Below are 20717 nucleotides of genomic sequence, written 5' to 3'. Positions count from 1 at the left end.
CTAGAGTATACTGCTGTGACCTTTACAGAGGCTGTTTCACCAGGGCTTGCAAAAGCACAACTAGTACAGGTAGTGTGTTCCTGCCCTTGTAATGGGAGGACTGGCTTATATTCAAGACCACCTTCAACAGCCTGAGTGATTTTTCAGAAGTAGGGACACCTGTTTTAGTCAGCAGAAAGCATTGCATTGCCAGCCATTGGCTTGTCACTTGTCACAAATGTGCAAATGCCTGGTTGATTTTGATATTTGATGTGTGAAAATGTGGTGCCAAGCTGGGTAGGAGTTGACAGGGGTGTAGGAATGTTTTCTGTACTCCAGACAGGTTGCTGTTGTTTCTTGGCTATTGCTTTGAGGTAGGAGAGCAAGGCAGGGCTGCGCTAATGTGTGCTACTGCCTGCATGTATAAAACAAACTTCAGTTTTGATTGTTCTCCTTCCAAAACAAATGTGGTAATGTCGGAAAATGAATCCTTTGATGTCAAGTTGCTAAGAGGTTAACACCGACAAACAAAAGCAAGGCAGTGCGCAAACTCAATTGCTACTTGTCTCCCTTTTTTTTTTGTCATTTTTAAATGATAGTTTATGGTATGTCCATATGTGTTAAGGAAAACAAGTGGTGGGTGTGGGGGTTTTGACGTTTTTCTTTATGTGGGTAAACCACAGATGTGTGTGAGGATCAAGTGAATGATCTGTAATTACTATTATTGGAAGAATATATATTTTAAGTCATTGGCAAAATAGAGCTGTTAAAGAATACAAAAGGAGGCAACAGTGGACTGTAAAAGTAAAGAACCATCATCAAGGAAACAAAGAGGGAAAAGAAGCCAAAGTAATAATACTGGCAACGGGTTATTGATTGGATTTATTACAGTGTGGTCTAGAATATGTGACAGAAAGGAAATGACATGTTGTGATGTGTATAACAACATTTTTCTTATGATGAATGGTTAAAAGAGGTTAGATCTTCCAGGGAAATTGAGGAGATATGGTATACAAGTAAGAAAATCAGGAGCAGCTTTCATCTTGTTGAATTTAAGTTGCCAATTAAGCATTCACAAAGTGATGTCAAGATGAATTAAGATGTTCAGTGGACAGAGAATGATGTAGCTTTTCTTGGAAAGTACTTTAATGGCATGAAAATATTGGTAGTCGTGGTTGTGAATAAGGTTTTCAAAAATACATTGTAGAGTGAGAAGTTCAGTGACCAAGGGGATTGAGTAATGCTGAAAAGCTAGTGAAACTGAGAGAGAGAGAATCATGGGGGGAATAGTGAAGAAGGGAGCCAATGTGTAGAAGGTATACAGGAGATACTGGACCTCATAAAAGAATGAAGGGGAATAGAAAATAAGCACTTTTTTCTAAGGCTGATGAGAATGAGGATGGGTTAGTATTGTTGGATTTGTCAGGGCTAAATCTGTTGAGACTCAGGAAGGATTTTAAGTGGGGTTGACAAGGAATGAGGATGGAGGAGAAGGCAGTATTGGATGAAAAGGCCAAAGTATGAAAAAGAGTAATGGACAGAAAGAAACATGGAGCTATTTGGTGAAAAGTGGCTGATGCAAATGAGATTTCTGAGACACAACTTTCACAAACAAACCTGCTCTCTGAAGTTGCCACTGCTGATAGAGAAGAAATATGAATTTGCCAGGCATGAGTGTGAAATACTGTGCTGAAATGAAACTGGAAGTCTAGGATGAGAAAATGGAAGGGATCTTTTTGTTGGATGGAGAAGAATTTTAGGGATGCTAGTGGTAAAAGAGAACTGTAGTCAGGAAAGATACTACAGAGCGTCATAAAAAATGGAAATAGGAAAAGAAGAGAAAAGAGGGTTTCAAAGCGACATTGACGGTAGAGGAGAAGGCTAATTGCAGAATGAAAGATTCTGTAACAGTTCTGTACTCGTCAGAGACAAATTGGTGTGGAGATACTGCAGCCTCTTTGAGGGAGTCTTGAATATTGATTAGGACATTTTTACATTACCATAGTTTTGATAATGAGATTATTATTTGTATGAAATGAGAAGAGATTAATTGATTTAAGGATGTTAATTCCAAACAGAAGAATTCTATCCTCTCATATTTAAACAGTAATCTGTTTTTAATGTCTGTTAAAAAGAAAACTAATTTTAGAAGTGATCTGTGTTTGAAACATATTCAGGAATCTCACTGTAGAACAGCAAGCCACATTATTATAAGTTTTTTTCACTCTACCTGATGTTTAGGTACTTGATTCCTGCTCTAGGCTAGCTTGGAAACTTGATACGACAGGGTGCTGTGCAGTGTAGATGGATAAATATACAGCGTGTTTTAAGATGGAAACATTCATTGTCAAGTCATTTCAATATTAAGTGTCAGAAATCAAATCCAAGTATACCCGGGCCTCATCTTGCAGAAGCAGTGAAATCTTGGGTTTAACTTTAATTTATTTTACAAAGTATCTTTAATCATGAAAGATTTTAAGGGGTTTTGGGGAGTTGAAGTTGATGCTACCACAAAACCTGAACTGCCAGAGTTATTTAACACAGTGTGTTGTTTCTGTGCTAAAGGCCAGATGAATTCAAATGCAATATTCAGTTGTAATTTGTTGTATTCGAACAAAACCACATTTTGTCAACAACTGTATATTGTATGCATGGAATCAGTGATTAACACTGTAATATTTTACTTGTAAACCCTGTAAATATGTTATCTATAACTTTGGGTTTACGGCTTCTGAAGCTAAGTGGGAATTTCTTTCTTTTCCCTGTGGAACACTTGGTTAGTTAGTATAAACCACTTGCAGAAAACAATTTTTGAAAATTTTTTCCACCTTCTGTATTTTTTGCTTACAAATCTGTAGGGTTTTTTATTTGTTTGCTTATTTAGCTAGTCAATTATATAAAAATATTGTGAGAAAAAAAGCAATGTCAGAGAAGTAATCATGAAACTGAACTAGAAATATTTCTTGAAAAGAAAATGAAGTTTGCTTGAGTTACCTTTTTTCTTTTTTTTTTTTTCTTTTTCCCAACCAGCTTCTTACTTTTACATTTTACTCATACATAACTTTGGGGCCTAATCCTAAAGTTGCTGAACTCATCAGGTAAATTCTGAGTTAAAGGTAACTAAAATTGAGGGCATTTAGCAACTCTGTATCTTGCGCATTAATAACAACATATCTTTAGTTATTAAAAAAATGCATATCCCCCATCATCCACAAGTGCCCACCTGACCTGTAACAGAAGAAAAGGAGTTTCCTTTAAATTCTCAAAAACAACTTCTCTCAAGAACTTACTTTGCTGAATGATGATGGCATTTTTTGTTTTCTAGAGGCTTAAAAAAAAAAATTTCAAATATGTAGGGTCCTTGAAAATCAGTGTTAAGTACATTGAGCTAATAATCGCAGTCACCTGATGCAACATTATTTATAAACCACTGAGGGTCTGAGTTAAGAATGCTCATTTTATCACTGAAATACGTCATGTGGCAAAATACCACTTACCCTTTTTAACCGAGACATTCTTCCTTCCTCGCCTTTCCACCCAAATAAATAAAACCAAATTCATGTTTTACAAATTTTATATTATTTTAAGTAATAAATAGAGAAAATACAGCATAATGGTTTGCAGTACATTTTTGTCGGAAAAATCAAATAATGTAGAAGAAATAATAGCTCACTATATGTTACAAGAAGTTTAGTGAAAGTGACTGTTCATTTCTTAGAAATACACACATCTTGTTGGAATATACATGTTTTAGCTACTTTTTTTCAACAAGTAAGGAAATTTATTATACAGCCACCTTTGATAATGCACTGCACTTTGATAACAACAGCTTTTTTTAGCTCAAGTGTTACTGAATGAGAAACATTAGCTTTTTGTTATTTCTGTATATTTTCAGTTATATTTCACTCTATTCACACTGTACCCCTATAAGATCACTAAAATCAGTCTTAAGCTTTGGGAGCACTGAAGACTGGAAGAATATGAAAAAAATTGTATTGAATTATGGTGGGAATAACTTTGTGGTAGTTGCTTTTTAAATACACCTTTGTAGCTTCTTTGTATTTTTTCTGTTTATATTTTTGCTTGTTCATTGCCAATAGGCAAAAGGCTACTTTTTATTGATATGAAACATCTGGTGTTGGCATAGATGGTTTGAAGCAATCTGTGGACTTTCAGTGGGGTTCTAGTATATCTTAACTAAATTTTTAATGAAATTTTTACAGAATAACGTTGATCAGATTTGATTATTTTCTGGAAGACAAATGAACCTTCAACAGCTGGACAAGCCTAAGAGTGATTATTTTTGAGAGAGGCAAAAGGAGGGTTCAGGGTTTTTTTTGTTTTGTTTACAGAAGCCATATTTATGATAGTAAAAAGGAGGAAAATCATGAGTTTGCTAGGATAGCATGGGATGGGTTAGATAAGTTATGAAAAGATACAAAGGAACATTTCTTTTACATCCTTGTATGTTTTTCTCATGCAGTGTAAAAAATCCCCAAAGGAAGCCAACAGAATAGTTTCCAAAAGCTATTTTTATTAGTAATATTTATCGTTTTTGTGGCCAAGATAGATTATTTTCTCAAATGCAAAGTTTGACAGTGCAGCCAAACATTCAGCTGTGGTTTCATTTTCAAACCATTAGGCAAATATTTAGCAATGCTGTGAAGAAGCCATCCTTCTAAAATGGTTTCCTAAAATCTTTCTTGTTGAATTAACTTAAACAAGAAGAAATTGTCTCTGTGGTCAGCAGTATTCTTTGACATTGAATGCTCTAAGTGGTGAAGGAAGTATGGGCAGATAGGAAGGATTTTCTCATCACTGCAGTGGTTCAGAGACATCTCTAAGGCAAGCCAGCCTGCTTGCATCCTTCTTTTGTCTAAAACCTCATATAGTCAAATGTATCAGGTGCCTTGCCTCATTGCCTTCTGTGTAGATGTTAGAGATTTTTTTTCAATAGAAATCTACTTTTTGTATCAATTGGAATTAACAAAATGCTAAATCATTTTTCACCTTGACTGACTACACTGCTGTATGGCTTCTGTTCTAAGAATTCTGTTTTCCGTAACAGCCCAACATTTTCTGACTAAGCATTTCACGCTTGTGTTTTTATTTTCATTCATAGTTCCATGATATAACACATGATTCATTGCAAGGGATTGAAGATTTTATGAACTTTAAAATAGTTACAGAGCTATTATGTTTTTGTTTGTTTTTTGGTTTTTTTTTTTTTTTAGGTTATGTAGGTTTTTCATTGCAAAACAGTTGCTCAAGAAAAACTGCAGAATATTAAAAAAAAAAACCAAATCTCTTATCTGTTCAGTAATTTCAAATAGCTAGGAAAACTTCTCTATGAAATACATGTGAAAGATTATTGGAAGGTATTGAACCACTGCCTGAGTGTGAGAGATAAAGAAATCCAAAAGACTTGCCTCCCCTAGAATATCATCCCTCCACCCAGAAAAAGGCCTTAGCTGCAACAGGTGAGAATATAATGGACACGCAGGACAGTTAAATACGATTGCCAGTCAGATTTCCTGGTTATGGCAAATAAAGTTAGGTTACTGTATTCACAGTTGGTTAATTAGGATTGAGAGAAAGGAAGGAGTGTTTCAGGTCTGCTAATGATACTTGTAGATGTCACTGAGTTAGAAAATCATGGAGACGAGCAAATCATGTAGCATATAATCATGTAAACACTAAACCCTCAAATTTCACGAGTTAATCTTATTTTGCATCAGTATGGTCATTACTGAAACAGCATCTATTTCTACACCACGGGAAGTGGTATTGAAGAGCTGTCACATAAATTGAAAGTTCAGGGATCATGTTTACAGAGACTTAAGGAAAGCATCTGATATAGTCTGCAACTGCCTACTCAGGGAAAAAATTGAGAAATTCCTGAATTCAGCTGGCATATGTAGACCTGATAATGTGTAAGTGATATACTAAACCCAGAAAGTACAGTTACATTTCTTTTCTGGATTATAATTGAGAGCAAAGCAAATATGCTTCCTTTAGTGGAGATGGTTGAAGGGGGGATGGGGAAATAGCCATTTGGAGAGTGTAACTCATGCCCTGGGAACCTGTCTGTCTTGTCAGCTGTGATCACAGCTCTGAGATTGCTGGCTGTCTCTGATGGGATCACTTTCAACAAAGACCTGGACAGCTTTGTTCAGTTGTGACTAAAAACGTTTCTGGTTTGTTTGTTTTCTTCTTGCAGCTTTATAGCTCATGCCTTTGTCACCTTGAGACTGGCCTATGATAATATGTTATCTTGGAAGGCTTTTATGTTTATTGAGAATTATCTTTTTTTGCAGTTGAATATTGTCAGTGTCAGCTAACTTATTTTGCTGGAAGTATCTTAGCTGGGTGAAATCACCCGTTTAAATCTCAAAGAGCCATACATGGCTTGGGACTTGCCTGTGTGGCATCTCTGCCCAGCCAGTCTTCCCCTTCTTGCCTCATGTTTCAAACTGGTGTAAATCCCGATTTCCAGCTCTCTCAAGGAGCATTGGAAACATTCCTTGATGTGAAAGAGGGGGAACAGCAGGTAAGCAAGCATAAGAGGCATCTCCAGAGATGACCTGCCCTGTTCAGAATACACCTTCTTTGTGCTGGAGCAAACTGGAGTAGATTGCACATTGCTAGTGGTGCACTCAGTATTGGATAGAGTTCCTTTTGCTGTCAACACAGTTGTGGTTGTGTGGTTGACTGTTCACAGTAATAAGTAAAATTTTGTTACATGTCTGTAATACAAGGAAAGATTGATACAGCAATCTTTGTAGATCTCACCTTCCCCAAGGCCTCCCTTAATTTACTGCCTCTGCTTTTAAAAAAATTTTGAAGATGTTAGGAACAAGAAGGAAGAAGAATGTTCTGGCTGGGTCATTCATTGTTTCGTTAAAAGAAAAAGGTGGGGGGAGCATTATAATCTTGGGAAGGTGTCGGATTACTGTGAAATATTGTATCCTAGAAACAATGTGGAATGTTAAAAAATTTTATTAGTTAAGCTTATTGTTGATTTTCACATGGATGTGACTTGGATTTCTGAGGTGAACAAACTGACTAGGTCTATCTTCTGCTTTTCCTAGAACATGTTTTATTTAGGATTCTGGAGAAGGAGAGCAGTTGTGTGGCGCAGAACTCTAACCATGTGGTTCTGTTGTAGGTCATTCATTTGTGATAAACATTTCATGTGGCCACTGTCGTCTTCACTTCCCATATGGGTCTTCTTCAATCCACCCAGATTTTTGTACAAAGCATGTTCGTTAGTGACGCTCCAGTCATGTACCTTCTCCCCCCGCCGCTCCCCTCCCCAATCGCAATCTATTCTCTGGCTTCCTCTTATCTTCTGGTTCTCATCCTCTCTATGAGGACTGCGGTGATATTGCAAACTTTGACATTTATCTGTTATCCTAGTTTTTTTGGTACATGCAACTGCGTCCTTTCTCACATGTGCTTCATGTTTTCTGCCTGTCATTTCATGTTGCACACAAGTCCAGTCAGCTGTAATTGCTTAACAAAAATATATGTGCTAATACAAAGCTAGAAAGAAAGTGCTTACATTGCTGGAGTTAGTTGCTAGAAAGCCTTCAAACAAGTTGCAGAAGATAGAGTGTGTTACTGCAGAATTTGCTGAAATAAATAAACCTTTAAAAAATTTAAGGAGTGATGAACTTGTCAAATCTTCAATGGCACGTGACTAGTACTCCATAACAGCAGGCACTTCTGCAACAAAAGAAGAGGGGTAATGAGGTAGAAATGTAGATACACTTTGCTCTAATTATCTTTACATCTTTAGTGTTTCATTGCTTTCTCCTTCCCTTTCAAAATCAAACTTTTAAATTGTGTACATTAGTTCTGTTTCATGTCTTTCCAGCAACAAACATTCTGATAATTTTTTTTTGCTAATGATTTGTTAGCAAGATTAGACATCTGTTAAAAATGTTAAGAGGCCAGAGGCCAAACACATTATTTTGTTTGAAAACTGCAGTGAACATTTGCCAGTATATGTAAAAACTTCTTGTTCAACCTTCTATCATTTTTAGAGCAACCTTCAATCATTTTAGAATATTTGATTTAGTATTACAATTCAGGGTTATATTCCTTTGCAGAATAATATATGGAGGGCAAGCTTGCAGAGCTCAAAGTTAGGAAAACAATCTTTTTACTGGTAAACTGAGCAAATTTATTTTTAAAGACAAGCAGAATTGCTGATGCAATCTTACTGTCCCTTTCAGACAAGTCTTGTTTTACATGAAATCCTAAGGCATTGAAGCTGGGTAGACTTGGGCTAAATTTGTTCCATTGTTTTCATTTTTGTGATTAAGGGGCGCATGTCTGTATGTTGCTATTTTTCTTTTTCTGTGGGACAGTTGAAAAAGGGTAAGAACTGTTCAAAGTAGAGGTACTTCATTGAGAAGGCTCCATAGTGGGTGACATATTTAAGGTGAGTTGTTTAATTCCTGAAAGATGCAGTTCAGGTTTGATTAATGGATTCATAAATTCATGCTAAATAAAATCAGTATCTTTGACCATAGAAAAATAACAAAACTCTTGAAACATTATGTGATTTACTATCTATCTACGTATAGAGAGATGTTTGGGTTTTTTACTAGTAAAACATAAAAGAAGAGGCCTTGGTGGGACCCCAAATCTTTTTCTTTATTTTAATTTGTATCCAAAACAAAACAAAAGGAAGGAATTTCAGACTGATTAATGATGAAATGAAAGAAAAAAATCCCTCACCCTTGCATTAAGTTGGTCAGAAAAATGAAAAAAATGTTATTTTAATACAAGTATATCAGTCTGACATTGCCAGGGAGGGATGGGAGTGTTGAGTAGACAAGTGTTGTGGAGCCCAAACAAAGTTTCCAATTTATTTGAAATAGCTAAATACCATATTATAATCTTTCTGTCATTTTTTTAAGGTGTGATTATTAGCCATTTATGATGTTTTTGCAAGTGTCCATGTTATTTCTTAGACAGAAAATACATAATTTTAATTGCTTGGTAATGTTTAACAAATATTACAGAAAATTTATTTTCTGATAGCCAATTCACATTTTATCCTTTGTATGTTACCACACACTTGGGAGATTTTAGTTAACTGGATGCATAAAATATGTTTCTTAGTATTTACAAACACCCCCACCAAAGACGTAGAGTTGTAAACTGCAGTCTGTTCATAGAGTTTCTCCAGGATATGCACAATTGGCTGGAAGTGACAGTAATTTCAAAACAAGTACTACTGCTAAATGTAAGCTATTACATTCTATTTCCAAATACTGTAAGAAGCATTTACTTGGTGTTTGAAATACTCCTTTGTTGAAGAGTCATTTGTGGAGGAAATTACTTATGTGACTCCTCTCAAAACTTGACTAAATCTGCACTCCAAAATAAGCTTGCAATCATTATTAATGTCATTACACAAAGTTTCTCTAGCTTTTGGACCAAATTTAGAACAACTATTTGAAAGGGTAAACAACATTAATTACTTTACTAGCTTGGGTGTTTTGCATACAAAATAGCCCTTAAAAAGTGCCTTAGTAAGGTGCATAGTAAAAAATTAGAAGATACAGTAACTGAGGATTCCTGTGCAAGCTTAATTCAGTCCATGTGTTTGCATTTCGCGATTACGTCCTCCTTTTTTATTCTGTAGAACTGTGTCTCTTAATGTATAGATTGGATAGTAATCACTAAGCAGTGACAAAATACTGCTCAGTATTTTGTCTTTTACTGTTTAGGGTGCGATTCTAGATCTGACTTAGTGCATGCTGTTCAAACCCTTCTCTGAAAATACACGCTTCTACGCATATTTTTCTGTTTTGCTCATCACTGGTAAGTAAAGGACTTTAAGGCCACTAATTTCTCTTCTTCCCCTCTATATGAGGAAGGGCATGTTTTAATCCTCGTCTTACAGATGAGAAGCTGAGATACAGTTGTACAAACAACCTTTAATTCTTGAATGTTTTATTTTACAACTATGTAAATTAGTTTTGTTTTAGGAAAAAAGGGCAAATGAGAAGTGTAATTTCCTAGGTGTTAAGAAAGGAGTCAACCTGTCTCTCCTTCATCTCTGTTTCTGTCTTGTCCCTTTTCTTCCATTTTCCCTTCCTGTGTATGAAAGGCATCTTGGTATCTTAGCTGAGACCTTTGCTTTTGGTTGGGAAGTAGGAAAGCTTGACTTTACAAAAGTGCTAAAATTTAATTAGAGGTTCCTCCCTTTTTAATAGAATTTTTAGGGATTTTACTAAATAGTGACTTAATAAATAAGAAGTCAGCTCTACCTGGGAGCAAAATGTTAACTTGAAAGTAACTTCTACCTTTCTCTAGGATTATCAGCAAAATAGAAATAAAAAATAAACATACATCATTCCCAAACTTGAATTTTATTGCAGCTAAACAGAACACAAACCTCAGAATATCTGAGCTTTGTTCTATTATATAAGCCATGAATTTTGGCAGGGATTAAATTTGGCAAAAATAAATTCTTCCAATCCTTCTTTTAAGTCCTTTCCAAAGTATTTATATTGTATTTTGGTATTTTTTGTAACTATAAGCCTGCTTTGGGGAGTGTTGAGAACTGTCTTAAAAATGTATTTTTACCTTAACCAGGTGTAACTTCCTTTATTCAGTGCTAGTGGGAGTTTTCCAGGAGTGCTGAAGCTATGTAAATGTGGACTGTATAATTAAATCTATGAAAAAGTCAGATTTTGCATTCAAGCTTTTATTATGAAAGCCTATTCTAAAACATATATGACATTTTTAAAAGTCTGTAGAAATATTTAGCTTCTGTACCTGCTAAAAATGGAGGGTTTTCTGTTTAAATGTAGGAATAGCAGCAGGGTACACAAAATGCTACAAATAGATGTTTGTCTTATCTTGATATAAGCACATTTTCTAATGTTTTATTTGTTTGACAAACAGGTACACACAAAGTTCCACTGCAGGCAAGCTCATGCTCCGGGCACCGACACTTCATGCTTGACATTTTCCTATGATGGTACTGTCCTTGCCAGCCGGGGAGGTAAGTGATTGAAAGAAGCCTTTGATGAGTTGAATGTAAGACAATTTTAACTTTACTAAGTGAAATGGTTCAGTAAACAAACCATTTAAATCATATCATCATTAAATGTAATTGTTTATGATGGAGGTAAGGTAGTGAAATCAGATACTAGTGATTTAAACCTGAAGTGTTTCACAATTTACATCTTTTATTTTGATACACTATGCAATACTGTGTTCCTGAAAGCGCATTTTTCAGCAGTTAAGGAATATTTTAAGAGAACTTCGCTGTTTATATTACACTGTTCCTGATCTCTCTTCTTGTCTAGCATTAATAATACACCAAAAGGAAGTTATTAGCTTAATTAAAAATAAAACTAGTCCAGTTTTTTTACTTAGGTCTTTCTGGGAAGATTACTACCTCTCAGTAACAGTATCTCTATTCTGGAGTTATTCATTCCTCAAGCAGCTTTCTTATGCAGTGTCCTTTTCTGTTCTAATTGGAATTTTTATCTAATTTATATTATAAACATCAAGAGGTGATGACTGGAAGTGAGTGGCCAAGATGAACTTGAATGGCAAAAAAATTTGAAATGTCTACAGGACAGGAAAAAAACACCTGCTTTTTAAACTTCATATAAACCTTCTATAAAAAAGTCTTAGATAACAGAACAAGTCTTGAGAAGGCAAAGGTATATTTGAAAACTCATTCACTCCAGTATTAGATGTATTGGACAGGACGGTGTCTGCCTAAGACATCTTTTCACACAGAGATTTGTCTACCCAGTATTTTGCAGGCAGGTGCACGTATACAATCCAAGTTGTCTGGATGGAAACCAGCTGTAACCAGAAGCTATGTGTATGCAATAGCATGGCCCCAAGGCCAAATAAACAGGTCTAGGGAGAGGCAGTGTATGTTAATGTCAGCTAACATTGTACCTCACATATGTACAGGACATCTGGTCAGTTTGGTACTTAGACAGAATGAGATTACATATACAAAACACCAGGATAGAGGTATTCTTAGACAGCAAAAGCTCTGAAGCAGGGGATGCGCTTCCAAGCCAAGCGTTGTAGCTTGCAGTTGCTTTGTGTCCTCCCACTCCCCCTGCCCCTGATGAGTAGAGCGGCACTAGTGGCTTTTACAGCAATACACAGCTGCTCTTGGATGCTACCTCTGACTTCTGTGTATGTCTTGCCAGGTTTCTAAGATTCCAAACATTATGTTCCCCAGATCACATCTTTCAGAGTAAGATGATGGTAGTCTTGTCCTTGACAGCCCTAGACTTAACTAGGGCACGCTAATGGCACTTGGATTGTTTCTTAATTGCTGTTGAGGCTCTTGGATGCAGAGTTCTATTGCCACTGTACTCATCATGAATGAGTCCTAAGTGGTTGAGGTAAAAACTCTCAACCTTGCTGGTCCTTACTGAACCAGACATTTACTGTGTGAGAACCTTCTCCTCCTTGGAAAGTAGGAGTGAAGCATCTGTCTTTCTGTTCCGGGCTAAGTGAAACACTGCATCTGTCTGCCAGTGGTGTTGGCCCTGAAAAATGCACACAGACATACTTTATAAGATTTAAAGAGAAACCTCAGTGTGCTTTTAAATATTAACGGCAAACACAATTAACACTTATGTGAGGAATATTTACTAGTGCTGTCTTGAAACCTCCATTTATGTAAATTTTCTTATGTTTCACATTTATAAATGTAGATCACATAAATGACCTTTGCTTTTTTTTATTGCATGTGGCACTTTTGGTTGCCTGTTCTTCCTCATCTGTCTCCAGATTTTGTGTCGTGTTAAACAGACTTTCACTTACTTACGTTTTATCTACCATACTCTGCTCTAAGCTATGTAAAATGTTGATTGATTGTTTGCAGAATGTAAGACTGTACGGAAATTTGGCCCCTCAGTGTGGATAAAAGTGCTACCTTTGTCTAGTGTATTAAAAGAAAAAGCTCTGTGTCCACTATGCTAGAGAATAAGGAGGAATCATACCTGATTTTGACTTGTTTGGTTAGTGCTTTAATATGAGTATTGCTTTGGATCTATACCAGCAAAAGCAGATGTGGATCCAGCATTCATAGATTAACACACCTGCCAAGTGCTGAGGATCAAAGAGAGGATAGCAGTTTGGGGAATGGGGACTTTCATTGAAAGCTTGATTGACTCTCCGGCATTTGATGTGGATTCTGTGTTGGATATGAGAGAGATGGGGCAGGGCTCAGCTGCAAGCACAAGGGAAAATGAAAAGCTAAGGAGCTGCTTATGAGAGTTCCCAGTCTTACTGTTCTTCGGTATTAGGTAGTAACTTGACAGAAACTTAAGAAAGTGATATTTTTGCACACTTGTAACCATGAAAGTAATTTTTTCTAAATACAGTGAAGATTGTATCTGAGTAATGTTTTCTTTGTTTAACAGTGAAGAGGTAAGCATTAGGACTGGACTTGGGGTCTTATAAAAATTTAAAAAAACTTTTTTTGACTTCTGGTATGTGGAGTTCGTTTTTGTCATAATATGAAGCAATGACTTTATTAATTCCATGAATCTCATGATAGCTATTAGTTGGATGGTTCATTTATTTTCTGTGGTATGAACAGTGTGCAGACTCATGGCATCATAATCAGTAAACTTATATAGGAAAATAAGTTCACTGTAGTTAAATCCAAGAAAAAATATTCACATGGAAGCCTATCAGATAGCTTATGCAGATACATGCTTTCTTTTGAGCTCAAAAAAATTTTTTTTGTGTTTCCTTTTGATGTTTTGGTTTTGGGTTTTTTTTCAGTTTTAGCTGTATTTCTCTTTTCACAATGTTCTTGAGGAAAAATAAAACATTTAATTTTGAAGTTGGTTTAAAAAGTAGAAGCACCTTGAGTACAGTTTCCTGTGACTTTCGATTTTGTGTAGAGTAATAATATATTGCTCTTTATGTTAAATACAAACATTAGCATTTTAAAAATCAAATGGTTTTATGTCAAGTAATACTTCTCGGGAGCTGAACGCTGATGTTCCTTTCAAAAAATACCAAAAATGCATTTGTTAGCTTTAATAGACATAGTCAACTATTTGTAACACTTGGAGCTGAAATGGCTTTCTCAGAGTCTTCCAGTATTCTTCACTTCCCTATGTTTAAAGAGGATGATGCACTTAAATATTTGGCCAGGCTGGTATGGATGCAGGTGACAGTAAGAGCTGTTCCAAGCCTAAGTGCAGAATCCCCAATTTGTGACTTCCCTTCCAAGGCCTTCGGCTCAGGGTGAGTGTGGTCCTGACCTCTGCTGCCTCCGAAGGTCATTCTTTAGCTGTGGCAGCTCCCCTTGCAGAACCAGTGCAGAACACAGAAGCATATACCTTGTTCCATAAAGTGCCTCTCCTCACATATATAGTATAAGCCTTCAACAGGAACACTCAGAGTTTATAAATTCTGGTGCTCCCTCATGGTAAGCCTTGTTATGCTATGCCTTTCCTATGCTGTATTTTCTTTTTTAAATTCTCATTTGCTATGTTTCTTTGCTTTCCCCAATGATCTTTGTGAATTTCTGTCCATGAGCTTTGCTTTCAACATAGGACTCCCTCTTAAAGTAGGAGTTTCTTTAAGGGTGTTGCTGACTTTAGGCTTTTTGAGTTTCTGGCAGCACTTTTGCTCCTTTTGGGGCCATTTGCATCTATGTACTTCTGGTCAGTATCTTCTGAAAAGAAAAAAAAAAACCATGTAAAATCTTTGTACTATCTGTGCGTTGGCCTTATTTTGACTAAAAGCCATTTGCAAAACGCCTATCCTCGCTCACCAAAGACTGTTTTTCTAACACCTAATTGTTAACCTCTTGATAAGTCCAGTGCTCAATACCATTGGCATAATGCTGTCTGACCTGATCATATCAGACTAAAGCCTGTTTATTGGTATCCTTCTTATTAAAAAGGCAAAGAATAGAGTTTGAAATGCTACTAAAAGCTATAAAAGCTTTAAATAATCTTGCCAGGCTTTGGAGAAGTCTGCCATTGAGAAAAATAGTGAATGATGCGAGTGGACTATTTTGAATGCTTCATACGGAACTGCACAACGTCTGTTTATATGTTTTTATTTAAGGGTAACTATTTTTGTCCATGTATGAAATAATTAAAAATAGTTTAGTACTGCTACAGCTCTCATAAAGAACCCCCTTAAGCATCGATGGAAGGATGCTACTGGAAAAAGTCCTTGGTGTTGTGGCAAGTAAGTATGACTGTTTTCTTAGTGACAGTGATTTCAACTCCAAATGCAAATTAGATTCAGGTGCCAATAACTGTATTTTCAACACAGAAAATTTTAATTAGGAAAAGTGAATCTGAGCAAATTCTTAATGATGGTAAGAGTTTCACAGCATTGGCCTAGTCATTCTACTAGCATTCCTCCCTTTCCAAATACTTAATGATCTATTTCTGCACAGTGTAAGACAGTGTTGATTTGAAATCAACCACAACTTCTAGAGTCTTCTAATTTTTCAAACCAGCAGATTACATTTTCTTTTTAGCAGAAGAGCTATAGCTAAATGTCTGACTGCATCTCTCCTGCTAAAGCCTGGCAGGACTACAGCTTGAAGATCATGTCAAGGCTCATTCCACTGAGAACAGAACAGCCTTGGCTGCTAGCCTTAGATCTGTCCCTATTCGGGAGATTTGCAAAATGGCCAAGTGGTATCCTTTGCATACATTTATAAAATGCTGGTGCTTTTGATATAACATCTTGCTGATAAGTGTTTTTCTGTTGGGTGTGGGAGGAAAAAGGAAGGGTTCATATTACAAGACGAAATGTGCTTGGGATGGAGTCTACTGGGAAACAATAAGAAAACACATATTCCCAAAATAGGGACTCAATATTTTTCTTTCTTGTGATTTTTTAGCTTCCCAATGAACAGAAATATACTCTGCTCTAGACATCATTTATTTAAGTTGTCCACTTCTTAAAAATATTTTGTAGTAAGGAGTTATCCTAGTCTTTAATATAAATATACATGATGTACGAGGCCACACATTACTGCTTTCCCTGTAAAGGGTACTGCTGGCCTTCATTTCTTTTGTTACAGCATGTTACTTTTTTTTTTTTTCTTTAACATTTTATTTCCAACACCTCCTTTAAGCTCTTGATCTCAAAGGCTGTGAATGAAACTTTTAGACAACAAAATTACTTCCCTGCAAGGTTTGTGCTTTGGAAGGAAGCAGGTCTGTGGATTACCAGTCACTTGCCTCCTTTTTCCTTCTAGGTCAGAAAGATTTTGTAACTTTTTGTCTAAAATTAATCTCTGGATGTTTTTAAAGGTAATTGTTGTTTGAAAGTCCTTCTTTTCACCCTTGAAAGCACTGAGGCACTGATGTCAAATGCTAGGAGATGTCTAGGTGCCCAAGTGAGGTGCTTCAAAGCTCAACTTCTGTAGCTTGTCTCATACTGGAAATATGTATCCCAGAGGGATGATCAGCAGAGATGTAGATCTCTCTGAGAATAACTAAATAATCTATTTTCTTTTTTTCCTGTTCTCACTTTGTTAATATGTCATAACTTTTCAAAAAGGAATAAACAGCCTGACTTTTACTGGCCTACAGTCCCACCATGTTTATCAAACACAGATGAGAATTGCTGTAAATGTCTTGCTGTAACCTCGATTTTGGCTTTTATGGCCAAAGGTAGTGTAGAGGACTATGAAAAGGTTTTGTTATAGCAAGTGTGGGTTCACTTGCTTCCCTTCTCCCCCTTCCCCAAGGGTTTCTGACTGATGCCAGGCCCTGTTCTTCATATTGAGATTGCAGTTTGTTGGTGTTTACCTGCTAAAGAAGCAGAAAGATTTCATATGCCTTCCATTTTTCCTGATCATTTTTTCAGGGCAGGTGGAAACCAGACACATAAAACTTGTTTACTTTTTGATCTAGACCATCCACGGTAACATTTTAATTTCTTTCAATATCTTAAAAGTTAAATTTACTCCTAGTAGCAAAGCACCAATGCTCACAAACACAGAATATGTTAGTGCCTGGGGAATCTGACTCCACTGTGGCTAATGTTTCTTGGTAGGAGGTGTTGCCATGATGGAGTTGAGCCACTGAGTAGAAGTTTCTGATCTACTGGAGTGTAGCAGGTGGAACTTCTTATCCCTGCACTTTCTTAGTCATTTAGGGACAAAGAACTTCCAAACCATCCCCATTTTGAATGCTTCTACTGTGTCATTCTGTTCTTTTTGTGTCTGAATTAGAGGATTAAATTTTCTGCACATGTCTAAATTCTTGACTGAAATTCTTTATTGCTAACCTTCATCCCTTTTATTTCATAGGAGATGACACTTTAAAGATATGGGATATTAGACAATTTAAGAAGCCTCTTAATTCAGCGGAAAGACTTCCCAGCTTCTTCCCAATGTAAGTACACTAATTTATTCCAGCTATTAGAAGTAGCAGTAGTTGTGCTGAACAGGAGGGAATCTACTGGAGTTCTCTTCCTCCGTCCTCACTAGGTCCAGAACTGTGCAGAAGGGACTGCACAGGGAGGACTGCGCAGTGTTGATTCTTGGCTACTTAGGACTTCACATTGCTTTAAAATATCTCATCATATTTTTTGTGATAATTCATAGCTAACTTTGCTAGTTTTATGCCATTTTTCAGTATCACATGTCTTAGGTTTAATTAGATTTGCAGCTTTTCCAGAGGAGGCCAGTTCATTGCCTTATGTTTGTGTAATGAGATATGTAAGTAACCCTCATTCTTATTTGGTCTGTCATTAATAAAAAGAAGAGCTGGATTGAAAAGTAGACATAACATGAAGGTGCATGATATGAATTCAGATTATAATGTTAGAAGTGCTGATGACTGTATTCTTTGGTACTAAAATACCGTATTGTACAGCATAGCACTAAGTATCGTATTTAATATTGTTATTGGTATTACCTGCATCTCTATAGCTGTAGCACAGCCAAATCTAACTCTTAAGGACAATTTATACTTTTGAAATAAGGTCTTGGAAAGGCAGGTCATGGACAGCTCAGTCTTGACTGTGATTTTTAGCACAGAAGAGTAGTAAACAGACAAACATTTTGGGGCACTGTTTAAACACAGTCTTGCATCATTGAAGAATGTGTCACCAGCAAAACCAGATTTCATGGTTGATTTATTTTTTTACTTAATGATGATAAGCAGGTTTGAAAATACTTTTTTATTTGTTTCTCATGTTGAAAATTTCACAAGACTTTTGAGCGGAGGAGAGTTTTTTTGGGAGGAGGATTTTTATTGGATCTGCCAGTTTTGCACATTCTGTGCACAGCTGTAATTGTACATGTAAACTGTGTCTGATAATTATAGTAGTAGTTGGCAGCTGACAAAAGATTTTTTTAAAGCTTTGTCTTAAAAGTATTAACAAATAGAAAGGATTATTTTTAAGGAGTGCAGTTTATATTTAAGTTCCCTATATATTAATTAATGGTTTGCCCTGTATGATGATTTGTTTCTTCAACAGGACAGATTGTTGCTTCAGCCCAGATGATAAAATACTCGTCACAGGCACCTCTGTTAAGAAAGGTGGAGGCAGTGGGAAGCTTTTTTTCTTTTATCGGGAGACATTCCAGAAGTTGTATGAGATAGAAGTTACAGATGCGGTATGTATTTTAGTTTTCTTTTGTCAACTATTCAAACTATGAATGAAATCACATTCATACGCTTTTTTCCCCTTGTGCAGGTAATGACCTACTAATACTACTGTAATTTTTCTACTCCATCTTTAAGAGGTAGAGTGGCCTGAATAGGTGCTACTCTCCTTTCAATTAAAAAAAAATAAAACAAAATCTTGGGACAAGGTGTTTAAGCACTAGGAGGTCCCTGCTTTGATGTTACCATTGCATTTCTCAAGGATTTCTATGAATCCTTCTAGGTCTGTGAAGTGAGGCGTGAATCCTAAAATTCTTACGCATTTATGCTGTTTACTCCACGAGTTATCATGACGAAATGCCATATTGTGACAAAACTATTTGTCCGTCAAACAAGACTTGTGATTAACTATAGAATGCATTTCAATGGACTCTACCTTGTGTAAATACAACAATTTTGTGGCAAAAGGAAGGCATCATTAGGAATCCCTCCATCAAAAATACCATTCTCAGCACTAATATAAAACCCTAAAATTATGAATCTGTAATACAGAATAGTCTCTGTATGCCTTGAACTGCCTACCTATTCCCTTGCGCAAAAGGAAAAAGCTTAATATCGTAGTTCGAAAAAGGTCCTTTCACTCTTGTGGTCTACACAATTAAGCTTGTAGATTGTGGCAAACAGCAGTGAAAGAAATTCAAACAGGAGCGCCATTGCTTAAATATGGCAATGTATGCTTAAGTTCCATTAGTTGTTGCAGTCTGTCCGATAGCAACTTTGCTGCTTTGTTTCAGGATATTGTTTTCTCCTTCTGCTCTTTTCTTAACCCAGCACAGCAGTCTTTTCTAGCACAGTGGACCAAAACCTCTTGTGCTGGAGATAATTTATACAGAATTTACATTTGTATTTACTTTTCTTTTCAAATCCCATTTTCTCTTCTAATTCATCCTAAAGCAAAATTGGCTTACGGATGAATTTGTTATATCCATCATTTCTGTGGCAGCAGTCTTGCAAATTAAGAATGCATAATTCTTGTCAAAGCAGAAAGCATGTATTTTTTTCTGGAGGGGAAAAAAAACCCCTGTTTTTATTTTAAACTTGTATATTAAATACATTTTTTATATGACATTTGAAGTTTTACTTAGTACTAAAGAATTTCTCCAAAGATAGCATAAATTGAATTTTAAATTTTTCTCCTATGGAATATATCAAACCTCAACTTAACTTATGAGGATTTCTAGTGAATTATTATTTTCTGATACAAGTATTATAACCAATTATTGTCACCTTTTTCTGAGACAAAACGTGAATGCCTCAGTATCCCCTCCGAAACCTCATGACAGAGAAAAGGAAAACAACTATATAAGATAAAGTGCAAGAGGTAGATTGTTGTAGGAGCTCTTCTGTCCTTGGGCACAGGAGACAAAATAGCTTAGCGATTCCATTCACAATGAATTTGGACTCCTTAGAGCTAAGTGTCTGGATGTGGTAATGATGGCATCTCCATTTAATGGTGGTGAAGTCAGTAGCAGTGTACAGAAACTTCACTTGAGCTTTAAGACTGCAAGACTGAGAAGTTTGTCAATGGTGGATCCTGTATCTCCGAAAGAAATTAAATAGTGAGAATTACCACTCACCAACTTACCTGTTTTGCGTTCAAAGAAAATATAATTTTCATTTGCTAACCTTGTCTCCCAGAAAATTGGTTCTTTAATTCCCTGAAATAAAGGGTCTGTTTACATGCTGAGATAGATAATGCTCCAGGATGGTCCAGCAAATATTGTTTTTCTCTCAGCTTCGCTCAGAATTGAGAGGTAAATTTCTGTTCTACTTCAAAATGCAAGAGAGACATGGAGCTGAGAACCAACAGTAGGAAATTGTTGGAAAAACAAAATTAGGGGTCAGTAAGTGACTTCACTGGGGCCACTCATGTAGTAAAATTTTAAGTATGTGTACAAATCTCAGCAGGTTTGTGATTTTATGCTATAAATTTATATAGGTGCTGATATTTATATGGTACTTTTTAAGACTGTAGTAAATTACTTCTGTCTATAGAGTTTTAGTGCTGCTGTTTTTCTTCATTTGTAGTTATAAAATTTAAGACTGTCATTCTCCTGCTTT

General features: G+C 36.1%; 1 protein-coding gene across 1 annotated transcript in view; it reads left to right on the top strand.

Annotated features, from left to right (window-relative positions):
- The window catches only part of WDR70 (WD repeat domain 70), a 142740-nt gene that overhangs the window by 93935 nt on the left and 28088 nt on the right, over nucleotides 1–20717 (top strand). The window contains exons 11-13 of the mRNA XM_010585826.1: nucleotides 10909–11008; nucleotides 17294–17378; nucleotides 18469–18607. Of these exons, the coding sequence (XP_010584128.1) occupies nucleotides 10909–11008; nucleotides 17294–17378; nucleotides 18469–18607 (324 nt within the window). The remainder of the gene's footprint in view (nucleotides 1–10908; nucleotides 11009–17293; nucleotides 17379–18468; nucleotides 18608–20717) is intronic.

Source organism: Haliaeetus leucocephalus, unplaced genomic scaffold, assembly GCF_000737465.1.
Source record: "Haliaeetus leucocephalus isolate CR32 unplaced genomic scaffold, Haliaeetus_leucocephalus-4.0 Scaffold120, whole genome shotgun sequence".
Taxonomy (NCBI): Eukaryota; Metazoa; Chordata; class Aves; order Accipitriformes; family Accipitridae; genus Haliaeetus; species Haliaeetus leucocephalus.
Note: the sequence above shows the minus strand (reverse complement) of the source record. Positions and strands in the feature narration are given on the sequence as shown.